Consider the following 24,079-nt stretch of genomic DNA (forward strand, 5'->3'; position numbering starts at 1 on the left):
GGACTCACAGCGAGGCTAAACAACATCCAAGCCTCGTTGTGGGTATGGTGACTGATCGAGGCATCTCTGTGAGCCGTTTTCCTATCATGCTATATTAATTTGACATTTTATTTCCTGGAACACCCTTTTTACTATTATGCTTTAAATCCAATCCTGCAGACCATTCTTGCGAGGCATATTATCCTTGCATAGAAATCCACCTGGTACCCAGGGAAATGCATATCAGCTTGTCATTAATAGCTGCCTGGACATTTGATCTCTTCTAAAAGACATAAGAAACTTGTATACATATGCATACATTTCATAGCACTATATAGGTAGTATTATATATACTCAAATATCATTGCAGGATGCTCACTAAACAATTATATATCTTTTATACACTTTCAGCCCCCTGTTATCACCGCCATCTTTGTCAATAATTTTAACAAGAAGCATGCTGATCCAGCCCTGTGCCCCTTTAGGGAGATCTCAGTGGTCCAGCACTGGTGTGATCTCTCATGGTCTGACCTCTTGGCAAATATGGTTAGAAGAACTGTCAGATATTTTCCTGGTTCTTAATGGCAGCGGCATCTGTATTACAAACACTCCTTTTTGTGTATGTATGAATGGTCAGTATATTATTCATTTTTGATGATGATTTTGGTATTAATATGTTTATATGACATTTTACCTGTACTTGTGTTGCAAATAGCAAATGAAGAAGAGTCCTTGAAACGTGTTAGGTGTCATGCACTGTACTTACCTATAGTAATGCTTACCTTTCCGTATTCCTTATGCCGCAATATGTGTATGTTTAGAGAGATGTCTTTACTCTGTGTGTGTCAATAAACATTATATTTTTACTTTTAAATTATTATCTGATGCCTTTTGGACAGTGCCCGCGTAGTCCCAATCTCTAAGGGTATTCTCTTTCTACCTTACATCAGGTGTCCCCATCAGAGTGCTCCCTTACATCAGGTGTCCCCATCAGAGTGCTCCCTTACATCAGGTGTCCCCATCAGAGTGCTCCCTTATATGGATTGTTCGATCAGTGTGACTCCTAGCATCAACTGTTCGCACCAGACTGGCTCATGGTTCAGTGGAAACACTCTTGAGACCTGGGTGTGTGGGGAGAGGGGGGCACAACTTTAATTTGGGGGGGGGGCACAGCCCCCCCTATATCCGCCCCAGTGAACCTCTCTTTCCTCTGCCTGCCCTCTATACATAGATCATTTTTCATTCAATTAGAAATGGAAATTAACCTTGTATATCTAATGCCGTCACTAATTCCAGAGTTTCTCCTCAGCTAAAACCTTGTAGGACAGCTGATATCACAGTCTTATGGTTAGTTTTTTTGCTACTACAACTATAACTTTTATCTACAGCACTGGTCCCTTGTAGTGTACTGACTATGCTGACAGCTCTCCTGCTGCCTGGCTGTGATAGTCAAGTCACCTTCCTGGCTTTGCTGTGGGGCTTTGCTGTGTAAATCCCAGGACTGGATGGATAAACTATATATCTTTTTTGCAGGTAAAACAGCTTCTGTATATTTATTTCATCTATGCATTTAGCCATATGTTTGGAGTTCAGCTTTAATGCAGGGTGGTTTTGCATTACTATGTTTTCAAAGCAAACTTTGTAATTAGAAATCCAGGAACTCACTCTGAACTTGCTGACTACTCCTACAAATTACAAAACCAGGGCACCATGTCCTAGCATTAAGGGAGGGGGTTGTCTCTTCCCTGATGCATTCAGCTGTGTGCTTGTAATCTAATATCCTCCAGTGAAGGTCTGTAGACAACAGTGGCTAATCTGGTTTAATCACAGCATAGTAGTACACAAAATTTCTAAAATCCTGGAGGACTAGATTGATTTGCCTCCTGTTGGCTGCAGGTAAACACATATAAGCAAGAAATCATACTTGCCTGACTGAAGTGTGAACAGGACACCAGGGATGGGTCCCAGATCATATATATATATATATATACTGTTTTGACAGTGGTCCCTTTGAGGGGGAGAAGAAGGGAACAGTCTGGGAGTACTCAGGGATTGTCACTCATGCAGAGTGAGAGGTTCCAGGGAGATCTGGCAAAAGTGGAAAACTGATTTGCAGTTTTCTTAGGATTGTTAAGTCCTCATATGGGACCCAGAATTCGGAGACTCAGAGAGACTTTGGGCTTCCAACCCTGACTACAGATACTGTGGTCCTGAAAGAGTTATGTCACCTGCAAGAGAGGGCTGAAAAGGGCAGGAAGCAGACAGCAGGTGTCTGTGAGGTGTTAAGTGTCAGAGGACACAGTTGTCTATCTGGCTACAGAGTCACTGTCTAGGCTCCTGTAGCCTTTTCCTGGATCCCGAAGCAGGTGTGAACCAAACCCCGGCGTGGGACTAGCATACTGGTAGTGAGCCGTTGTGTTTTTTGCTGTAAACCAGAGTTATGGACTGTTTTTATTGGTTTGCTGAAGAAAGGTATTATTGTTTGCCTGTTTTTTGGAAAAGAAATAAAGACGGTTTACTTTTACAAGCAGCTGGCTAGTGTTTTCTGAACCCCAAAGATTATAAAATAGATAAAAAATGTATGTACTTTGTATGAACATAATACATACTGTAAATAAAAAAGCAAAACATTCTAAACCCCAAAATAAAAATGCAGTGTATTGCAGCTTACCATTCATTAATTTTATGTAGCTTCATTCATTTTCTTTTTACAGCCTTTTCCTTTCTTATCTGGTGATCCTGCATATAACCTGCTTCCTGTCTCTTTGTGGTTAGACTCATTTCTCCATTGTACTCTACTGAGAGAGCCTTGGTTGTCACCACAGGATCTTCAAACATATCTGCCTTTGTTTATTTCTACTATATAGTAGATTGATAAAGGTAGCAGTAGAAAAAAAAACATTTTTTGCTGTCTATGTGTGCTTGATGACAAGACATGTAGTGGATTGGTAGTTAACACGTATCCCTTGCAGTACTGGGGTCTATGGTTGGAATTCCAGCCAGGACACTATTTGCATGGCGTTTTCATGTTTTCCCTGTACTTGCATGTACTTTCCCCACACACTCTAAAGATATGCTAGTAGGTTAATTGCTCCTGTCAATATTCGCCCTTGTATGTGTGAGAAATAGGGGCCTTAGATTACAAGCTCCTAGGGGCAGGGACTGATGTGAATGTAGTATGTACAGTATGAATGGTGCTTTATAAATGTCTGAAATAAATACATTTCTGGCAAATATCAATAGGTATTTTCTGTACTTTCTGAAAATGTTCTTATCCTGAAAAATACAAACTAATGCAGCCATTACAAGGACTAGTAAGCTGCATGTTGTTTTTTAGGCTTTAGATGCGCTTTGAGCTTTAGGTTTCATTAGGTCACGTAGTTCAAGAAAAGAGTTACTTCTGCTTTGTGTGGACTGGTAAGGTTCAAAGCTTGCAGTAACAGCATTATCTTTAAACCTCAGTCCCACCAGGGCCTCTAGTTAAAGCGGAGTTCCACCCAAAAGTGGAACTTCCGCTTTAGGGAGTCCTGACCCCCCGACATGCCACATTTGGCATGTCATTTTTTGGGGGGGGGGGCGGGTACCTAGTTTTGACAGGTACCCGCTCCCACTTCCGCTCGGAGCGCCGCGGCGCCCTGAGCGGAAGTTCTCCTCTCCCCCTCCCTCCCTGCAATCTTCTGGGACACGTCAGAGGTCCCAGAAGATTGCCGGCCAATCACGGCGCGCAGCGCGACTCGCGCATGCGCAGTGGGTACCCGGCTGTGAAGCCGCAAACTGTAACAGCCGGGTGCCCACAGCAGTGATGCCGGCGCCGAGGGAGAGGATCGAGGCTTCCGGCGGCCGCATCGCTGGACCGTTGGACAGGTGAGTAAATGGCTGGAACTCCGCTTTAACTTGAAGCCATATGCACAGTTTCTGCAAAGCTCTAGCAAAGTGCTACATTTTTCACATCACTTGATGTTGATACATTATAAATATACAGTATCTCACAAAAGTAGAGTACACCCCTCACATTTTTGTAAATATTTTATTATATCTTTTCATGTGACAACACTGAAGAAATGACACTTTGCTACAATGTAAAGTAGTGAGTGTACAGCTTGTATAACAGTGTAAATTTGCTGTCCCCTCAAAGTAACTCAACACACAGCCATTATTGTACAAACCGCTGGCAACAAAAGTGAGTACACCCCTAAGTGAAAATGTCCAAATTGGGCATAATTAGCAGTTTTACCTCCCCGGTGTCATGTGACTCGTTAGTGTTACAAGGTCTTAGGTGTGAATGGGAAGCAGGTGTGTTAAATTTGGTGTTATAGCTCTCACTCTCTCACTCTCTGTCACTGTCACTGGAAGTTCATCATGGCACCTTATGGCAAGGAACTCTCTAAAGGAGCTGAAAAAAGAATTGTTGCTCTACATAAAGATGGCCTGTGCTATAAGAAGATTGCCGAGACCCTGACCTGACCTGACTCTGACCCGAGAACTGAGCTGCAGCACTGTGGCCAAGGTCGTACAGCGGTTTAACAGGACAGGTTCCACTCGGAACAAGCCTCGCCATGGTCGACCAAAGAGGTTGAGTGCACGTGCTCAGCGTCATATCCAGAGGTTGTCTTTGGGAAATAGACGTATGAGTGCTGCCAGCATTGCTGCAGAGGTTGAAGGGGTTGGGGTCAGCCTGTCAGTGCTCAGATCATACACCACACATTGCATCAAATTGGTCTGCATGGCTGTCGTCCCAGAAGGAAGCCTCTTCTAAAGATGATGCACTAGAAAGCCAGCAAACAATTTGCTGAAGATAAGCAGACTAAGGACATGGATTACTGGAACCACGTCCTGTGGTCTGGTGAGACCAAGATAAACTTATTTGGTTCAGATGGTGTCTAGCGTGTGTGGCAGCAACCAGGTGAGGAGTACAAAGACAAGTGTGTCCTGCCTACAGTCAAGCATGGTGGTGGGAGTGTCATGGTCTGGGGCTGCATGAGTGCTGCCGGCACTGGGGAGCTACAGTTCATTGAGGGAAACATGAATGCCAATATGTACTGTGACATGTTGAAGCAGAGCATGATCCCCTTGCTACGGAGACTGGGCCGCAGGGCAGTATTCCAACATAATAATGACCCCAAACACACCTCCAAGACGACCACTGCCTTGCTAAAGAAGCTGAGGGTAAAGGTCATGGATTGGCCAAGCATGTTTCTAGACCTAAACCCTATTGAGCATCTGTGGGGCATCCTCAAACGGAAGGTGGAGGAGCGCAAGATCGCCAGTGCGCCTGCACAGGGTATTGATTCCCTGACAGCAGGGTTGCACTGTAAACATTTTATTTTGCTTAGACATATGCTTTAAAAGCCCGACCCTGGGCTGATAAAAAATGATCCATTACTGTGGAGCTGTGCCCGCACTGCAAGGATTAAACTGGTTCTAAATGTAGAATGTTTTCTTTTTACCTTAATGCATTCTATGCACTGAGGTAAAAAACCTTCTCGGTGCAGCTCCCAGCCCCCCTAAATACTTACCTGAACCCCATCTAGATCCAGGAATGTGCATGAGAGCAGCAGCTTATCCCGGTCTTTCTCTCCTACTTGGCTTACACAGCAGCGGGAGCCATTGGCTTCTGCTGCTGCCAATCACTGCCAGTGAGCCAATGAGGATAGGGTGGGGGACGAGGCTGAGCCACGCTCTGTGTGTGAATGGATGATGTTGGGAGTGAGACTGCTCAAGTGCCCCTATAGCAAGCTCCTTCCTATTGGGGCACTTGGCAGGGGGGAGGAGACGGGACCCAAAACGAAGAGGATTGAGGCTGCTCTGTGAAAAACCATTGCACAAAGCAGGTAAGTATAACAGTTTTGTTTTTTAAATCACAACCTTGAGAATCACTTTAATAGCTCATTGTGTCTAGGGGTGAGGAGTAACAGTTCTACTTACCTGATCCTCCGCACCCCAGCAGTCAGTGCTCCCCCATGATCTGTCCCTTGGCAACCTCATGTCCAGAGCAGGGCTATAGACCCTGCTCTGGTCTTATTGACATCAGGATCCTAGACCTGTGAAGAGTGGTAGGGGGTGTACAGAAGCTGCGGGGACCAGTCTAGCTGCAGGTAAGGAGCAGAGGATTGGTTAAGAATACAGTATCTTCCTTTATTGTTTCCCTAAAGCAAATAACCCTGGCAGTCCAGGCATAGCCCCACTGCATTAGATCCTTTTTTATTTGCCCTGATTTGGGCTTTAAGTAGTCTTGCTATCCCTAGGCATGGGACACATGCTCCGCTATCAGGCTTTTCTAATGGCGCCTGTTGACAAATAACAAGAGATCTAAGTGAAGGTGAGCATACAGCAGGGGTGTCCAAACTTCGGCCCTCCAGCTGTTGCAGAACTACACGTCCCATGAGGCACTGTAAATCTCTGGAATTCACAGACTTAACTAGGCATGATGGGAATTGTAGTTCCTGAACAGCAGGAGGGCCAAAGTTTGGACACCCCTGGCATACAGTATGCTGCTGCAGTGACCAGCACTGAAGAGAACCTGTGGCTTTGCCACACATGGGCCAAGCAGAAGTTGACTAAAAAGACTTCTTTTCAGTGTGGCCCTCTGTGTCATCTGAAAATGACTTGCCTGCTTTATAGCCAGCAAAGGTGAATTATTTCATATGAGCTATGAAAGAGAAAACAGCATCACACCCTTAGTGACGCTAACATTTTGTTTTTGTATAATCCAGAATTGTAAACTGCAATGCCGTGCCAGTTACTGCGGTTTACAAGCTCGCTGGAATTCAACCCCACCTATCTCTTGTGTCTGAAACCAGCTCAAACAGCTCTCACTCTCTAATTAAGCTAAAGACAGGTAATGTTTAATTGATCAACATGTAAAATTTCTGCAGACAGTTGCACAGTATGGAGCTGACTGATTACTGGTCTGCTAAGAAAATCTATCCCTGGGCGATTCAGTTATATGGGTTAAGAGGAAGTTCAGAAACTCAGTTCCTTTACTGAGGAGCCAGAAATTCCTTTTCCATCTCCAATCTCAGCATCTGGTAATTATTGGTCATAAAAATAAATAGGAAAAAAAAACAACTACCGAGTCTGAGCCATTTTAACCCCATGGGGGCAAATCTCTGATTGCTGGAATTAAAGGAATATTCCACCTTCTTAAAGCAGGACTAAACTCTCTCAATCAACATGACCTATTTATAATCCTTATGCTGCCTAGCCTTAGTAAATAGATAGGAAGGTATATTATATTAACTTGTTTAACTATTTTTGTTTTACATTTCTTCACTTGCTTCTTGGTATCTGGCCTAGGACAAATTGCCGTCATACATCCCAGGAGTCTTCATGGGCATTTTTTTGCTTTCCTTTGGAGGAGGGACTTTCTCAGTTAAGCACACTGCATGCCTGAGCTAAGGGCAGATGGATTCCAGGGAGCAAATGCTATATGAATCATCTGCCTTTACACAGATGGGTTGTGGTGCGAAATGCTAGGGGAGTGTTTTTCAAAACGTTTTCCCGCAAAACAAAAACAAAAAAAGCATGGAGACACAAAGGGATGGGTGAGATTGCTGTGAATATTAAAAAAAGAAGTATGGGAATCATACTTACCTAGGCGGATGCAGAACCGGTCCGATGCTGCATCTGTTCTCCGCCGACTCTAAGAGTGAGAACCTCCGATCGCTCAGTTCTTATAGCTTCCAGAGAAGTGAGCTGGTGGTTGTCAGTCACTGCTGTCTGCTCTGCCCCTTCAGCGCTCATTGGAGCACTAGGTTGTGGAGGGGGCGGGAGCGGCTGGCTCAGGCTCTCAGCGACTCGCTGAGAGGCTGAGCCGGTTCTAGTCCAGCCATGTGGGCAGATCCTGACCATATGGCCGCAATCTTTCTGGAGCCTGGACCAGCTCTGTGACGTCAGCCGACAGTGGGCTTCAGCCCGCTGTCTGCTGAAAATGGGTCACAGGAGTGCAGAACAAACTACACTCCTGTGATCCAGAGGACAAGTACGGAGAAACGAGCTTTGGCTGGAAATAGTGTTTTCAGCTTGTGGTGCTCAGATACAGTCGAGTTCCACTTTATGAGATGTAATTACTTGCAATGCATATTTTGTAACATAACGTTTGTAAAAATTGTCTTTCTATTTCAAACTGCAGTGAACTAAATTTTCCTGGAAGGGCCAAACAGGTTGCTTTTTTATTTTCCAAAATGTTATTCAAGTTTTTCACAATTAACAGAAATACGAAAACAGACAATGAGACATTGTAAGGAGAAGTCATTTGGGTGTGAACATATAACATAACCAGGTGGCAACCGAGGTAAACAATAACAGCAATACCAAATGTTTGGTATAAGGCAGAGGGGTGTTGTTAACCCACCCCTGACACCCCAACTGGGAGCAAACTGTGTCAGGGAGGGAGATATCAGTGCTCTTCTTTTATATCTAAACATTTTAGTGATTTTTAACAGAGAAGGATAAGCAAACATGTGGGAGCAAATATATTGACAGATCAGGAAGGGTTGATTCTAGGGGATCTGACAAAAACAGAAATAGGGATCATAAGTCAGGTTGCTTTTTAATCATGGAAACACATTGTGGGGGGCGGGGTTCTATACACTGATTAATGTTCACAATTGTCCCAGAAATCCCATTTCCTGACCTGTACACATAACTGTCTTTCTGCAATTCCAGAAAGGGTTGACATGTGGCCCCCTCCTAAAAGAGAGAATATAGTTTTAGATCTTTCTGCTTACCAGAGAGATTGCCAGGTAAATGTATATTGTTCTCTGCCTACCAGAGAGCAGGATCTGCTAGTGAGGTCTTTTCAAGGTGCTCAGGTGCAGCTCAGCTTGTCTGAAGGGTTTCACACTGGTCCAATAAGGAGGCATATTGGGCAGTGGGAGGAAACCAGACAAATGAGTGCAGAGGCATTTAGTACAGCCCTTGTGACTGGCAGAGGAAAGTGCCTCTGTGCATGCTGGGATACTGTAAAAATGCAGAGGGCACATGTGCTCGGGGTCTTTCAGCTGGAGAGTGGAGTCCCAGAGGGAGGGGGCACCTGCCCTTCCTCTGTAGAAGCTGCCATGCAACCTCAGGTGGTCGACCTGAGGGCCTGAGAATCAGAGAGGAGCTGAACCCAGATGTACTGCAGAGCTGACTGAAAGGGAAACACTGAAGAGGATCTGATTCTGCCTACAGTGAGTATAAATCTGTGACGTGGGGCCTGTTCTGGGAGGGCCACCCCTTCTGTGGAAAAGTTAGTGGATGGGTGTCAGTCAAGGGGATGCTAGAGAGTGTCCAGAAGATAAAGTAGTTGCAACAAGTCTGCTGCTAGAGAGAGCAAGAGGAGTTAATTATTCCATACAAGTGGCAGTATAGTTAAAGCAGTGTGACTGCTTCCACAAATAACCCGGTGAGGCCAAGTGAGAGTTGTCCTTATCTACTGTAAATAGTACAAGTTGGAGTATCCTACTATTCCCTCTCCCATCCAAGTTCCACAATAAATATAAAGCCTAAACCCCTGGACTGTTTATTGAGTAACGAACCACTTGGAGTAAGGATGGATGAATGAACTGTCCCTAAGTGACTGTCTGCTGGTAATCAGAGGAGACCTAAGAAGTCAACACACAGCAAACGTTATGGGGACAGTGCTACACACATACAACTGGGCACAAACCACAAAATGAAGAGTCCAAAGTGCCTTAGTTGTTCATTAAACTGTTACATAAAAATAAAACGTGTTTCAGGGGCAACAATGTTTCCCCTTTATCGGGGCTTAGAAGAATAGAATAAGGCTTGAATGAACTCAAGGGAAACCAAATGGGCCTTTATTCAATTTGGTGCAAAATCTACTTTTGGAATGGAATTATAACAATCTAATCAGCATCAGAACTGGCATCCGCTTGTATGTTTGTCCTTTGAGTTGCTTCTGGGTGTCCATTGAGGAAGGCCTGGGTGTCTGAGAGCTGCCTCACCAGAGCCAGTGAGCTTGTTTGAAGATTTCCTTATGTAGCACCCTCCTAGTTAGGTTGATAATACGTTTAGGTAAATTTCGTTTTTGGGCTCCTCTGTTTCCAGAGGAGCAGTTTTGATTGTTTTTGGCAATTCTATGGTCTGCTGGCCTCAGGCTCCATTACTTCCCCCTGTATTTCAGTAGGTTCTGGAATATAGTGGGTTGAGAGAGGCAGACCATAGGATGAATATTAATGTACCCTCAGCAAATCCCTGGTCAAAAGGGTGACCAGCAGGGGGGCTGAGGTGCACATAAATAGTCTGGGGCCTACAGCAGCAGTGTCCTTTTCCCTGGTGGAGGGAGACCCAGCCTGGATGGGGTATCTGCTCTCCTGGGCCATCTAGTTTGAGTCTGCAGGGGATTGATTGAGGTCCCAGCTCAGGGAGAGCTGGGGGGGCGACTGCTGAAACAACAGTTTGGAGTAAAGTCTGCTGAGGATCTGAAAGGAGGCATCCATGTATACAGGGACATGGTGAGTAAAAGTGGTTCTAAGCCTGCATTCTATGCATTAGGGTGAAAAAAACTTCTGTTCTGCAAAATTTCCCACCAGCCCCCCCTTATACTTACCTGAGTCTGATCCGATCCAGTGATGTGCATCAATAGACGCAGACAGGGTGGCTGAGGAGCAAGCACGCACAGGTGCCCTCATGGAAAGCGGCTTTCAATGGGAGCACTGGGTGAGAAGAAGGAGTCTGGAGCACCAGTGGGGGACCCCAGAAAAAGAGGATTGGGGCTGCTCTGTGCAAAACCATAGATCAGAGCAGGTAAGTATATTATGTTTGTTATTTTAATAAAAAAATTAAGCTTTAATGTCGCTTAAACGCCTGAGTGAGATCCTGGAGGGACTGTTGCTGTTTTGTTCTCTTTTGTAAGAGACTGTTCTAGATTCACTGGCTCAGGGCTGCTTCTAAATTGGGATGCCCCTGAAGCTGTACGTCCGTATCATCTTATGCTAGAGGTCTACCCTGAAGACAATAATCTGTGTTGTCCTCAGTCAACGTTGCAATAGTTCTTGAGGATCCCAAGGCTCACCCGAATCCCCATCCAAGTTCTTCAAACAATAAACCAAAAAAATAAACTTCTGCCTGGTTATTGTGTGAACCTGGGGAGTCTGCGCTACACTTGCATTCATACAACTGGAAAAAGAATTAATATCCAAGCGCCTCTTAAATGTGTTTTTCTGGAGTTTTCTGCAATTCCCAGCAGTTTTCCTATTTTTAAAGCACTGTGATTGCCCATGTGGCTTTAGCAGGCACACCTTCCCACATGAAACTTAACTTTCTTCTGTATAAGGAAGCTGATGGAATAGTCTCAGTTGCACCCTCACAGAATCTGAAATAATGTTTGTTAAAATCTTTGCAATGTGTATAATGGTCCTGAAGAAATGTGTGCTGAACCTCTATACCTGGCCCAACCCACCTTGCCAATTGGCAGAGGTGTACTGCTTAGAATGACTTTCAAACATTTTTTTTTTTTTTGTGGGCAGCTCAGATATTCCATGGCTACCATCTTCTGCCTAATGCTGGCCATACACTAGCTAAAAAATCATTTGAAAATCTGTCATTTGGTCCGTTCGTTCGTTTTTCGTCCAGTTAATGGGCACAAATAGAAAATCGGTTTAAACTTTTCAGAGTGGAAGAATGAAAGGAACAGTTTGAAAAATTCTGCCGAAAGAACGATAAATTGATAAATTGAACGATAAAAAGAAAAATGTGTTTCTCGCCCGATTGGTTTGTACTAGGCATTCATTGATGTCCATTGATCAAAATTCGGTCAATACATGATGGTAAAATCATTTGCTCTCACTGCCGAGTGTTTTTTTATTCAAAAACGAGTTTGAACGATTTTTCGGCTAGTGTATTGCCAGCATTAGCTAGTTGGCTTTATTTGAACAACCCATCTATGGAAGCTGCTTGGTGTTCAGTGCAGGCTATGTTGCTCAGGTACAGTCCTTTCTTGGAAACGCAATGAAAAATGGCATTCTGCTGACAACTGATGATAACCTACAGGTTGAAGCATAGTTGTGCCTTTTCTGGCCAAAGAAAGGGTTCTGGAAATACTCCCTTACCTGCACCTCCTGGATGATGGTCTTGAACTGGGATGAACGCTCTGTCCATGTGTTCACAAGCTCCATGGCTCTGTCAAAGTTTTTTACATACTCGCCATACATCTTAAGGAAGGGAGCTAGCTTTTGTAGGATATCCCCAATCCGCGGATTGGAGTCCCTAAAGGGAATAAACAAGATATTTAGTCAAATATAATCTCGCAGTACAACAGTCTCTCCTACAGAAACCACCATTTATTACACAGTGCTATAATTTAAAAGCCAGTGTTTTTATTGACTATGACAGTTTTATCTTAACGTGTACTTCAACTCGGTGTTAATTTTGATGTCAAATTTTGATTTAGTTTTAGTCATAGTCTTTTGACTAAAATGCTATTTTAGTTTTAGTCGTACTTTAGTCTACTAAAATAGTGTTAATTTTGTTGACGAAATTAACACTGCTTTCAGTTTTGCAGCCAAATTGGGATAACGCTTACTTTGTGTATGTTACATGTCCCCATTCACATAGCAACATTTTAAAAATATTTAAAAATTGCACCTTATTGTTTTTTAGGTGCTCTATTCTAGACCCTCTAAGCAATGAAAAATCCTACATAGTTCTCTTTGCTTATGAGGGGGCTGGGCAGCTGTGTTTGCCATAATTACCCTGTCTGTACTGGGCAGGCAGATCTTCATTTTCAATTGTAGCTGGAATTGAACACTTTCTGTACTAAGGGTTTAGGGGCTAGGTGTCTTACATTGTATGTTAATGAAAACAGACTTGGGATGGACTCACTCTGGCAGTGTTGCAGAAAGCCATGACACCTTCTTCTGGGAAAGGTCTAACAGATAAGAAATACTTATAAAAAGTTTTTTATGCATGGTGTTTCAGCTTTCTCAAATTTGTCTGCAACACTGGAAATTCACTTAAAAGAGCTGTGGTCTGACATCACAGAGCCAGTCCAGTCTCTGGAGAGATCTGTCGGGATCCATCTAGAACACTGACCAGCAGCTGGCTCAGCCTCTAAGCATGCCTGAGCATGAACTCAGCCCGGAGCTCAAGTGAGCACTGGAGGAACTGATCAGAGAGAGAGAGTCAGTCACTGGCTCTCTGCTCATTGAAGACCAAGAACTGAGCGATCAGTAGTTTTGGTTACTTGGTTTTCAGTGTTAGAGGCAACGGGGGGGGGGGGGGGGGGGGGGCAGATGCATTAGATTCTGCATCCACCTAGGTGTGTATGTAGGTTTGTTTTTTCCAAACTCATGCTTCTCTTTTAAAGTTCCATAAGTTCATGATAATATAAATGGCTCATGCTATCATTATGTGATTCTTAAGACAAAACAATTAGTGGGATGGCAGTAATACAGTAGAAGTAATAGAAGTTAGCACTATAGCAGTAAGGCCCCTTTATGGTCCTAATATGTCCTGCAAGCACCTGGAGGCTCATCAATCTTTACCTCTTTAAAGAGGTTGTAAACCTCAGAAATTTAAAAAAAAACAAACAAAGACCTGAAAGACAAACACATAATGAGCTAGTATGCATCGCATACTAGCTCATTATGAAATACTTACCTTAGAACGAAGCCACGCAGTGCCGCCCGCTCACCTCTCTCATGGGTCGCCCTTCTTCTGGGTTTGCGGCATCCGGCCACCTGATTGGCTGGAGCCGCGATTACGTCAGTCCCATGCGCGCGGGAGCCGACGTTCACGGCACAGGGCTCTGAAGGAACAACGGTCGTTCCTTCAGAGCGCATGGGCCAGTGATGTCACTGGCTGCATGCAAAATAAATATCTCCTAAACAGTGCCTTACCTATAGATAAGTCTTATTATAGGCTTACCTATAGGTACAACTTGCAGAGGAGGGTTTACTTCCTCTTTAAGCCCATGTTCACATTGGTCTGATTTGACATGCGATTTGACATGTCAAATCGCACGTCAAAGCAAAGGCAATTGCCGTTAATGGCACTAACCAAATAGGGGCAACGTCGAATTTGCATCGCCGCACTGATTCCCAAAATTAGTTTCTGTACTAGTTTTGGCGATTTCCATAGGCATCTGTGCAGGAACCCGCACAGATGTCTGTGAAATCGCCCCCGAAGTCGGACTGAAATGCTGGCATGAACCTGCACAGATATCTGTGAAATTGCCCCTGAAATTGGACTGAAATGCTGCGAAATCGTGCACAAAACAGCACCAGTGTGAACCTGGGCTAAAGGCAAAACATCAATGTGCTCCACTTCCAGCTGGAAAGCAGAAGAAAAAAATCTGCAATAATCATTTAAGGATCTGTAATCCCAAATTAATATGTGGCTGGTAGATGCCAACGTGTTAAACTCTAACTGCAGAAATATTTCAGAAACTCCACTGATGAGAGCTCTAAGCTGGAGAAGCCATCTTCTACCATCTGTCTGAAACCATTATGAAGGATTTATTCTCTCTATTGGGAATATACACACATTTACATTCATAAATAATATAATAAATAAATAAATAGATGCACTCCAGGGGATTGTTTTTGTGCATGCTTTACATAGACTGCCCCTTATTTAGAGTATGTAGTGGTTACACAGTATATATCAATCATTACAGTGATTGTAGATGAGTCTACTCTCGCTGCTACTGGACTATGTGAAAAGCTGAAGAGTTGTTAGATACTCATGAAAGAAGATTTTGTCCATGAAGTCTAAGAAAAATTTAAGAACAGATAAATAAAATAGCTAGTGCTCACCCCTAGCTAAAATATCAATCTTGGATAGACTGGTTGAGTGAAAGTCCTGTTAAATTTGCTGTTCATTAAAGCCTATACTTGGAAAGGTCACACCATTGTCTGTATGCAGCTTTATAAAGCTTACCACTCTTGCATGCGCTTTTCCAGCTCTGGCAGAAGGAACTGTTGATGGAAGCAATATATGGAACAGATGTTGGAGAAAATTCCCATAACTACTTCAATAGGGAAAGAGCCTTTTGTTCCAGCTTCCTCTATGAGCCGAGCACAGAACACCTGCAAAATAAAAGAAGATGTGTATAAAAATACATACTGGTATTGAGGTTGTCTTTTCAAAGTTTCTCCTCCTTTCAGCTTTGTAGTGCTACCCAATAGTTGTGAGTGCCCTCCTTCCGGCTTTTCAGTGCCCGCTAGTGGTTATGAGTGATCTCCATTCTCCTTCCAGCTATGCAGTGCTACCCAATGTTTATGACTGCTCTTCTTCCAGCTTTGCAGTGCTACCCAATGGTCGTGCCTGACCTCCTTCCAGCTTTTCAGTGCTACCCAGTGGTTGTTAGCACCCTCCTTACAGCTTTATGGTGCTACCCAATGGTTGTGCGTGACCTGCTTCCAGCACTGCAGTGTTACCAAATGGTTGTGAGTGACCCTCCAGTTTCTCTGTGCTACCTAATGGTTGTGAGTGCCTTCTTTCCAGCTTTGCAGTGCTACCCAATTGTTGTGAGTGACCTCTTTCCAGCTTTTCAGTGCTACCCAGTGGTTGTAAGTGCCCTCCTTCCAGCTTTACAATGCTATCCAATGGTTGTGCGTGACCTCCTTCCAGCATTGCAGAGCTACCCAATGGTTGTGAGTGACCTTCCAGTTTTCCAGTGCTACCTAATGGTTGTGAGTGCCTTCTTTCCAGCTTTGCAGTGCTACACAATAGTTGTGAGTGACCTCCTTCTAGCTTTGCAGTGCTACCCAATGTTTGTAAGTGACCTTCTTCCAGCTTTGCAGTGCTATGCAAATGGTGTGAGTGTCCTCTTTCCAGCTTTGCAGTGCTACCCAATGGTTATGAGTGACCTCCTTCCAGCTTTACAGTGCTACCCAATGGTTGTGAGTGACCTCCTTCCAGCTTTGCAGTGCTACCCAATGGTTGTGAGTGACCTCCTTCCAGTTTTGCAGTACTACCCAGTGGTTAGGTAAGCACAGACATAGTGCTGTCTATTCTTTATCAAATAGAGATCAGCTGGGGCCCTGTTTAATTTAAATTCTTAAACCAGCTGAAGGCCACAAAGAAGGAGTTTGCAGTTTGCATTGCCTGAACTAAAGCAAGCATTACAATAAAATGTCAAAACAACTGGCTGGCCATACATTAAACAATTTTCTTATTTATTTTCCTTTACATTTACCTTCAAGCACATAGTACAAGGGCCTGCGTAAGTGCATACAAATTGAAAGTGTTTAGGTGTGACCTGAAATTATATGGTTTTGGTAAATCGAAGGGAAAATTGTATAAGAAAATTGTATAATGCATGGCAAGCCTAAGTCTCACATCTTGTAATCTCTTTATATTTTTGTACCTCTGCAGGAAAAATGCTGCTTCCTGCTTTCCTACACCAGTGCTCTGTGCTGGCATAGCTGAGTAACAGCCACACCCCTTAACACAAGTGTCCTACCACAGACTTAGGTTGGCCATACATTCAATTTTCTTGTACAGTTTTCCTTTAGATTTCTCCTAAAATTTGTGGGGCAAGGGCCTGCCTATTTGGATACAATTGACAGTTGTTTCGTTTTTAACTTATATTATATGGTTTTTGGTAAATCTAAAGGAAAATTGTACAAAACGATTGAACAAGTATGGTCAGCCTTAGAAGAGGAAGAGATGGGGTGAATCAGATTAGTTCTGGTATTATCAAAGCTGGTCATACATGGATGGAATTTTGAATGATTCCTGCTGAATCAGCTGACATGAGTTCAGCAGGTAGCACTGTCTGCGCCATCTGACAAGCGGCTGTTGTCAATTAGATGCATGCACTGTTTGGCTATTTTGAAAGCCACAGTGAAGTGACTGGCCACCAGTGATACATAGATGAAACAAATCCTCCTACATAAGTTGTACCTACAGTATCTGCAGTCTTCTCTTCTCTACATCTGTTCAAAGACCATAAGTGATTGTAAAGTCTTGTTTTATTTTCTATTAAAATAACAAACATGATATACTTACCTGCCCCGTGTAATGGTTTTGCACAGGGCAGCCCAGATTCTCCTCTTCTTGGGTCCCTTGCTGGAGCTCCTGGCCCCTCCCTCCTGTTGAGTGCCCCCACAGCAAGCAGCTTTCTATAGGGTCACTGGAGCCAAGCCGCAGCTCCGTGTATCCATTCAGACACAGAGCCATGGTTCAGCTCCACCCCTCTCTCTCCTCATTGGCTAACTGAGTTTGAATGACAGCAGCGATTTCCAATGGTGCCGCTGCTGTGTCTCAGCCAAATTAAGAGGGAGAGTCCAAGATGACCAGGCATTCGTGGACATCGCTGGATTGAGAGGGGGCTCAGATAAGTATTAGGGGTGCTGAGGGGAGCTTCTGCACACAGAAGGCTTTTTATCGTAACGCATAGAATGCATTAAGATAAAAAAACAGGATTTTTGACTTACCGTAAAATCCTTTTCTCTTAAGTTCATTGACGGACGCAGTTCTCTCTGATTCATATCAGTAGGGTTTATACTGGAGTAGGTCACTAGGCAGAAAAAAAGTTCTGGCTACGCCTATGGGCAGTCCCGGAGGATACACCCTCTCTCTTCCTGCATTGGATGTCAATTTTGTATCAAAGCAGTGTCAGAAAGTAACACCAACCCAACTCAAAATAGAGGGGCGGGTACTGCGTCCGTCAATGAACTTAAGAGAAAAGGATTTTATGGGAAGTCAAAAATCCAGTTTTCTCTATCGTTCATTGATGGACGCAGTTCTCTCTGATTCATATCAGTAGGGACGTCCCAAAGCAGTGCCATAAAATGACACAAGTCCCCAAAGCTAAACATAGCCGACCAGGCAACATAGGACTAATCAGAACAAAAGATGAGGCCCACCTGAAACAGTAAACACCCACAAGGAAGGCCAAAAGCCCTCCAAACAGCAGCCAGCAAAAAAACCTTGCGGCCAAAAAGAGGCATCTGCAGATGCTAGCACATCCACCTTATAAAAGGTGGAAAAGGTGTGAACAAACGACCAGGTAGTCGACTTGCAACCTGAAGCAAAGAAGCCTGTATGGCGAAAAGCCCAGGAAGCACTAGGCGCCCGAGTAGAAAGCATCGAAACAGGGAAAGGTAGGACCTGACCCTTAATTGAAGAAGCCTCAACTGACTCTCCGATCCACCTGGAAATAGTCGCAGCAGACGCAGGCAGCCCTGTTCTTGGGCCATCCATGAGCACAGAGAGCGAACCTGACTCACGGGTAGACTCAGTCGCCAAGTACACCTCGAGTGCCCGAACTCTATCCAAAGTATGCAGCACACATTCCGTAGGATGAGGGGGCTTAGGACACAAGATGGCAATACAATGTCCTGTTGCAAGTGAACATTAGAGACCACCTTCGGAGGGAAGGACGAATCCGGACGAAGTACCACCTGTCCCCAAGAACCAACATATAGGGAGACCGACAGGACAGTTGCCAGTGCCGACACCCTGCGTGCAGAGTGACAGCAACCAAGAAGGCCACCTTCTGTAATAAGGTAGGCAGGGGATACCCTCGATAATCGCAAAAGGAGGGTCTTGAAGAACCGACAGCACCAAATCAAGGTCCCCAGTTGGTGACGGAGGTCGCACCGGTAGAACCAAGTGTTACACCTTTTGGAAGAAGTTACGCACCAGGGAACGGGCGGCCAATGGCCTCTGGAAGAAAAAAGCTAAGGCCGAGACCTGACCCTTGATAGTACTCAAGGCAAACTTTTGATCAACTCCCCGTTGAAGGAAAGCCAAGACCCAAGCCACCGATTTGGAGCAAGTGTGTGCAATTTTACGACTTACACGTACGATGATAAATCTTCCTGGAAGTCACCTTCCTCGCTTTCAGCAGAGTGGGAATCACTGAAGCAGACAAACCCCTGTCCTTCAGCACCTGGCATTCAACAGCCAAGCCGTCAAAGCCAGCGACTGTAAAGCAGGATGGAAGATTGGCCCCTGAGACAGTATATCCTCCCTGAGAGGAAGTCTCCACGGGCGTCTGCGACAAGCCTGACCATGCGAAGAAGTCTTGGCAGCAACTTGAGAGGAGAAAAGGCATACAACAGCCGGTACTGGCCCCAGGGGGCCACCAGCGTGTCCGCGGCGTCTGCCAGAGGGTCCCGAGAGTGGGCCACAAACCTCTGCACCTTCCTGTTGATGTTAGACGCCAACAGATCCACGTCTGGAGTGCCCCAGCGAAGGCACAGCTGCTGAAACACCTCCGGATGCAGGGACCACTCCCCTGCGTCTAAGGCCTGACGGCAGAGGTAAGCCATCTGCCAATTTTCCACTCCTGGAATGTGGACAGCGGAGAGAGGAGGGTGGGTAACCACAGGACAGAGGGAAACCCAGGAGTGTCAGGGTCTGACCAACCCAGAGAGAAGGCCCGCGTCCACCCCAAAATCCGCCAGGGAGAGGGGTGGGACTTTTACTGACCATACCGGGAACACAGGCGGGCGCCATCTCATGACAGGACCCCACACCACCGGAGTAGGGGAGCTGTCAGCCAAATAGGAACGCTGCGACTTAAGCCTAGACCCTGTCGTGTGCGTCCTGGCGAGACTTTTAACTCGCGGGACCAGTCCCCATCCAGTGGGACTATATCGCAGCTGACCCAGCGCGGAGCTAAGGTCTGCACATGCTCGATGGCCAGACTGGTGTGACCAATGGATATAGGGATCCAGCCCATCACCCAGCCTAGCATAATTGCTTGAAGATCTCACAGGAAAAACTTTCCGGAGAAAAAGACTAGCTAAAAAAAAAATATATACATAAAAAAATTACTTCTATGCCAGGACCAAAGATCCCCGCAAGGAACTAGGTCCTTACTCCTGATTAGGCAGATTAAAACTGACATCCTTTGCAGGAAGAGAGAGGGTGTACCCTCCGGGACTGCCCACAGGCGTAGCCAGAACTTTTTTCTGCCTAGTGTCCTACTCCTGTAGGGGGCAGTATAAAGTATAATCCCTACGGATATGAATCAGAGAGAACTGCGTCCGTCAATGAACGATAGAGAAAACTTCTGCGTTAACAACCACTTTAAAAGAGCTTATCTTAGAGTTTAAAAAAAAATGTGTGGCGAGCTGAAGTTCCACTCAGTGAGGAGAGCTCTGAGAGCTGACTGGAGGGCAGGAACACCTCCCTTCCCCCCCCCCCCCTCCACACAGCACAAAGGAACAGAGCTATGGCTGTCAATCAGCTGGTGATCCCTCCTCTGTCACCATTTTTTCTCTTTGTGTCAGGAAAACTTGTCAGAAGGGATTCATTTGGATAGCAGAGAAATAAAGTCACAGACAGAAATGACACTTAGTGCACCTAATTGAGTACACACTATAGAAGGATACGCTTTTTTTCATATTTCATGTCTACTGTTTACAACCACTTTAAGAGCCTTAGGTTTATCTGGACTGCACAGTCCTATTTAGACACACTGTGCATCTGCTATAACAGGAAAGTAGAGGTAATGCTATGAAAACAGAGGTTATTAGTACAATGCCTATCTGACTGCTTACCTAAAGTGGGGAAAATAATTATTTGATCCCCCGCAGATTTTGTAAGTTTGCCCACTTACAATGAAATAAATGATCTATAATTGTTATCATAGGTGTATTTTAAATGATAGAGACAGAATATCAACCAAAAATCCCCAAAAAAATACCTGTAACAAATGTTATAACATTTAGTTGCAATTCAGTGAGTAAAATAAGTATTTGATCCCCTACCAAGCAACAATAATTCTGACTCCCACAGACTGGCTACAGTATGTGCTCATGTGGTACGCAGATTAGTCCTGTCACTTTAAGAAGGTGCTTCTAACAACAATTTGTTATGTGTATAAAAGACACCTGTCCACAGAATCTCTTTCTTCCATCCAAATCTCACCATCATAGGGAAGACCAAAGAGCTGTTAAAGGATGTGAGGGACAAGATGTTTGACCTGCACAAGGCTGGAATGGGCTACAAGACCATCAGCAAGAAGCTTGGTGAGAAGGAGACAACTGTTGGAGGGATAATTTACAAATGAAAGAAATACAAAATAACCATCAGTTGCCTTCAGTCTGGAGTTCCATGCAGGATAATCATGAGAAAAGTAAGGGGTCATCCCAGAACTACATGGAAGGAGCTTGTGAATGATTTAAGGCAGTTGGGACCACAGTCACCAAACAAACCATTGGTAACACAATAGGCTGTCATAAATTGAAATCCTGCAGCGCTCGCAAGGTCCCCTTCCTCAAGAAGGCACATGTCCAGGCCTGTCTGAAGTTTGCCAATGAACATCTAAATGATTCAGAGAAGGATTGGGAGAAAGTGCTGTGGTCAAATGAGACCAAAATTGAGCTCTTTGGCATTAACTCGACTTGCCGTGTTTGGAGGAAATAAAATGCTGACTATGACCCTAAGAACACCATTCCCAAAGTCAAGCACGGAGGTGGAAACATTATGCTAAAGATACAGGCCAACTTTGCCGCATTGAGGGGCTAATGGACGGGGCCATGTATTGTAAAATCTTGGATGAGAACCTTCTTCCCTCAGGCAGAACACTGAAGATAGGTCGTGGATGGGTCTTCCAGCATGACAATGACCCAAAACAAACAAAGCAGTGGCTGAAGAAGAAGCACAATAAGGACATGGAGTGGCGTAGCCAGTCTCTAGACCTTAATCCAATGGAAAATTTATGGAGGGAGCTCAAACTTCGAGTTGCCAAGCGACAGCCAAGAAACCTTAAAGATTTAGAGAAGATCTGTAAAGAAGAGTGGACCAAAATCCCTCCTGAGCTATGTGCAAACCTGGAAAGCAACTACAAGAAACGTCTTACCTCTGTACTTGCCTAGAAGAGTTTCTCCACCAAGTACTGAGTCATGTTTTGTTTCGGGATAAAATATGTATTTTACTCTCTAAACTGTAATTCAATTTATAACATCTGTATTATCTGTTTTTTTTTCTGGATTTTTGGTTGATAATCTGTCCCTATCATTTAAAATACACCTATGCATGGCATACACCTGATGACTTTTGATGTGCTCTCTGCTACACGCGACCTTCCTGATAAGGCCCGGTTCTCTTATTCTCGCATTTTGTCCTTTTTACTCAGGCACCCACCACCAACCTTACACGTTGACTTCCAAGCCTGGAACCACCTTACCAAGTCCGACACACACACACCAGAGGCATTATCCCTCTTTTACTCACTGATCCACCAGAAGTCCCAGTTACGTAAAACTCCCAATATGCTCACCTGGGAAACTGACCTAGCTAAGGAATTTTCCCTCGCCCAATGGTCTCGGTCATTGGCTTGCGCGTACTCTTCCTCTGACTGCATAAACCATTGGGAGACGTTCCAGAAGCTGTTGACTAGATGGTATAGGACTCCTCAACTGCTTGCCAAATTTTACCCCTCCCTATCTCCGCTTTGCTGGTGAGAGTGCGGACAAAAGGGGACCATCCTTCATCTCTTTTGGTCTTGTAAATCGCTCACCAGCTACTGGAAACAGATATTCGCTATCATCTCCCAGATTACTGGCACGGCTCTAACCCCTGACCCTGCTTTAGCCTCACTGCTTTTAGGCATAGACACCTTTCCACCAACTTTACGAACCTTGACCTCACACATTTTACTAGCCTCCACCTTGGCTATAGCGAGACATTGGCGCACCCTCTCCCCCCTAACCCCTCTGAAGTGGTCGCTCAGGTCCATCTTAATCATCACTATGAACATCTCTTGGCCCTGAGGGCTACCTCCTACAAATCCTATGAATCCAACTGCGACCCGTGGCCGAGGTGGTACGAGGGTTCGCCCTTCCAGCTGCTTCCTCCTAGACTCGCATGGTCCGGGCTCCAGTCCCCTCATGGCTTCATCATCCTCTAATCCGCAAGCAGAGAACCCTCCCCCCCCTTCTTCCTCCTCATCTCCCCTGCCTACTCCTCAGACAGGTACATTGGGCTAATCCGCCCGTTCCCATTTCAGTGGTACTAAAGTTGTTTCATCCCTGTTGATAACTCATTACCTTCCTCCTTTGATGCCGACTTGTATGCCATGACCATTTTGTAACTGTTTACAACCTTGTTGTTTTTGTTTTTCGATTATGCCTGTTCGCCATAAGTGCTGCGTCCGGGAGCTTGTTTCATTCTACCTTGTTTTTTTGAAACTCTAATAAAAACTATTTGAACTAAAATACACCTATGATAAAAATTATAGACCCTTCATTTCTTTGCAAGTGGGCAAACTTACAAAATCTGCCGGGAATCAAATCATTATTTTCCCCACTGTATTTCTTTGACTGTATACATTTTTTTTCCAAAGAACAATTCCCTCACCTGGTCCAGGAGATGTAAGCGGGACACATAGGCTTTCTCAGTCTGCAGCAGCTCATTAGCAATGTTATATACTTTCTGGCGTGCTGTAAACTGTAAAAAGAATTACATGGGATTCAAATGAATGACAAAAATAGGAAGAAACACAAAAGACACAATCATGTTGTTATAATAATAAAGAGATACTGAACACACTTTACATAAAAATTATTGACATTTATGAACTGGCATTTAACCATTTCAGATTTTTACCAATGTTATTTAAAAAAAATGATACTAATGTATATAATAACTCCACAACTGCATATGGTAAAACGGTGTACAAACCTATCACCAATGTACATGTAATGAGGAGCTGGGCCAGCACAGTAACTAGACACTCCCAGAGAAGGAGAGGGTTCTTATGTGCAAGGATGGAGAGAGAACTGTGGCAGTGCTATGGAATTGACTCCTTCTGGAGTGGTTGAATTCCCTAGCAAGTCAAAGGCACATAGCAAGTGAATAAACAATGCCTTATTTAACCTGTTGCCACTCGTGTAATATATGTGCTGCAAAAGGTTTGGTTTTATTGCTCACACGCCGCACATGCGTTACTGGGTGGACGATGTTTATGTGCTCAGAAATCCTGAGGTTTTGGCTGATTGGGGATTTAGGGATAAGACCATATTCATAGATAGTGGCAGGCAGATGGGAGTTATCAGGGAAAATCTCATTTTAAAAGGTTAAGAAATAAATTTCCCACCATTCTGATTAGCATTTCCTGCAGTGTCTGCCTGTGCCACTACCTCCACCTCCTGCATTGAAATAAACTGTCTATGGTGGGATTGGCAGG

At 44.5% G+C, this 24,079-nt stretch overlaps 1 protein-coding gene across 2 annotated transcripts in view; it reads right to left on the reverse strand.

The window, feature by feature from the left end:
- FGD1 (FYVE, RhoGEF and PH domain containing 1) overlaps positions 1-24,079 on the reverse strand; it is a 283,074-nt gene that overhangs the window by 20,541 nt on the left and 238,454 nt on the right. For both annotated transcript variants that reach the window (XM_082264429.1, XM_082264430.1), the window contains exons 5-7: positions 23,251-23,340; positions 14,866-15,014; positions 12,036-12,192 (exon numbers count right to left, since the gene is read on the reverse strand). In XM_082264429.1, coding sequence (XP_082120555.1) covers positions 12,036-12,192; positions 14,866-15,014; positions 23,251-23,340 — 396 coding nt within the window. The remainder of the gene's footprint in view (positions 1-12,035; positions 12,193-14,865; positions 15,015-23,250; positions 23,341-24,079) is intronic.

This window comes from Pelophylax lessonae (genome assembly GCF_965119305.1).
Source record: "Pelophylax lessonae genome assembly, chromosome: 7".
Taxonomy (NCBI): Eukaryota; Metazoa; Chordata; class Amphibia; order Anura; family Ranidae; genus Pelophylax; species Pelophylax lessonae.